This window comes from Mus caroli, chromosome 9 (genome assembly GCF_900094665.2).
Source record: "Mus caroli chromosome 9, CAROLI_EIJ_v1.1, whole genome shotgun sequence".
Lineage (NCBI taxonomy): Eukaryota > Metazoa > Chordata > Mammalia > Rodentia > Muridae > Mus > Mus caroli.
Genome location: NC_034578.1, coordinates 62,896,193 through 62,898,398, shown reverse-complemented (window position 1 = coordinate 62,898,398; position 2,206 = coordinate 62,896,193). Strand labels below are relative to the sequence as shown.

Below are 2,206 nucleotides of genomic sequence, written 5' to 3'. Positions count from 1 at the left end.
ACTCACTGAGCCATCTCACCAGCCCCAAAACAACATTCTTAATGAAGTATCCCTCTTGTCATTGTTCATTAGCTTCACACTTCCTTCTTAGAAACATTCAAGGATATTCCTACGAAATGTGTCAGTGGGTGAGGCCTAAGTTTAATTCCTGGAGCCTACATGGTAGCACAGTATAACTTTTTGTTAGAAATTGTTCTCTGACCTCTCCATTCACACCATGTGCCCCTGTCCCTCCAAACAAATTCATAATGAGAAATATATACTCTTCCTTAAATGGAAGTACCATGCCACTGTTCCATATACACTACTCTCTTTCTAGATCTCTCTCTCTCTCTCTCTCTCTCTCTCTCTCTCTTTCTAGATCTCTCTCTCTCTCTCTCTCTCTCTCTCTCTCTCTCTGTCTGTCTGTCTGGAAGAATTAGGAATCATATCCAGTAATACCCAGGGCTGTGTATGTGCTAGGGAAACACTGTGCCAGTAAGCTACACCGGAGCACTCACATGCTAACCCCCCCACCCCATTTTTGATTTTCAAGATAGTTTCTCTGTGGAGCCCTAGCGCTCACTCTGTAGACCAGCTGGCCTTGAACTTCCCTGATCGTCCTGCCTCCACCCCCCCACAAATGTCAGAATCACAGATGTGCACTACCATGCCTGGATTTTTTTTAACTGCTTTTTGAATTTAGGAATATTGTTGTAATACATCTTCAAAAGCCTTGTTTCCCTTTGGGGGGGGGGGATGGGTCGAGGAACCAGGGTATCACATATCCTAGGCTGGCCTTGAACTAGGTATATAACTAAAGGTAATGAGAACTTACATTGCTTCTAATACCACCCTTCAAGTGCTTTGCTTACAGGTTTGTGCCACAATGCCCAGTTTATGTGGTGCTAGGGATAGAGCCAGGATTTTATGTGTCCTGGACGAGCACTCTGCCAAGTGAACCATAGTCCCCACCCCCTTTTAATAAGTTATTGTGGTATCATTTAAGAGTGAGACTGGAGAAAAAGCATGGTGGTTAAGAGAACATACTGCTCTTTTAGAGAATCCAAGTTCAGTTCCCAACCCCAACATCAGGTGACTCACAACCACCTCCAGTTCTAGGGGGATCCAAAACCTCTGGTTTCATCAGGCATCTCCAGTCATATGTGCACATACCCACTCATATACACATAACCAAAAGTGATTTTAAAAATTGTCTTTTTCTTTTTAAAAGTAAAGCATATCAAACAACCTAAGCGGCAGCAACAGCAACAGAGAACATACAAGCTGCCGTTACGTCATGCACCGGAATAGTTTAACTCAGCTAAAATGAATGCATGAAGCCAGGCACGGAGGCACACACATATAAGCCGAGCACTCAACAGGATGGGGAAGAAGGATCATGATTCAAAGCCATCCTGGACTAGATAGCTTGAGGCTAGCCTGAGCTATATAGCAAGACACTGTCTTTATAAAAACTAGGGAGGGCTGAGAATATAGCTCAGTAGAGTGCTTGTCTAGCATACACAAAGCCCTGAGTTCAGTCCCAAGGACTGCATAAATCTGGGTGTGCTGGGCCTGCCTGTCATCCTGACACTCAGTGGTAGTGGAGTGAGGTTCAGAATGCTTAAGGACAGCCTGGGACCCATGAGGCCCTGTTTCAGAAAAATAAAAACTGTCTTGATCAAGCTATGAAGTCTGAACTGTTGCTCATCGGTAAGAATTCAGGAGTACTGTAGGCAGTTCCTTCCCATGGAACTGTTCTCGCCCATGGGTACCAGAGCAACATTAAACTTCCCAGGAGGAACCAGAGTACTTCTCAGATAAAGAATATTCTTTGCAGTGGCCAAAAGGTCTGTATCACCCATACTTCTTTCTTCTTGATTTCAGGGATGTTGGTGGTAAATGTGACATGGAGAAACAAGACATATGTAGGTACACTTCTTGACTGCACAAGGCATGATTGGGCACCCCCAAGGTGAGCATGTACAGTTTATATCAGTCTGAACCCCCACATAATCAGTGAACTGTTAGACCTTTATCTTACTACAGTTGGCCCAGTTGGCCTGAAACTGAAGCCTCCTGAGTGGCTGGTATCAGTAGTTTGAGGCACCACCCCAAGTTATATCCACTTTCCTTCCTTCCTTCCTTCCTTCCTTCCTTCCTTCCTTCCTTCCTTCCTTCCTTCCTTCCTTCCTTCCTTCTCTCCCTCCATCCCTCCCTCCTT

At 44.8% G+C, this 2,206-nt stretch overlaps 1 protein-coding gene across 1 annotated transcript in view; it reads left to right on the top strand.

Annotated features, from left to right (window-relative positions):
* The window catches only part of Znf609 (zinc finger protein 609), a 136,948-nt gene that overhangs the window by 122,579 nt on the left and 12,163 nt on the right, over positions 1 to 2,206 (top strand). The window contains exon 4 of the mRNA XM_021171766.2: positions 1,870 to 1,957. Coding sequence (XP_021027425.1) covers positions 1,870 to 1,957 — 88 coding nt within the window. The remainder of the gene's footprint in view (positions 1 to 1,869; positions 1,958 to 2,206) is intronic.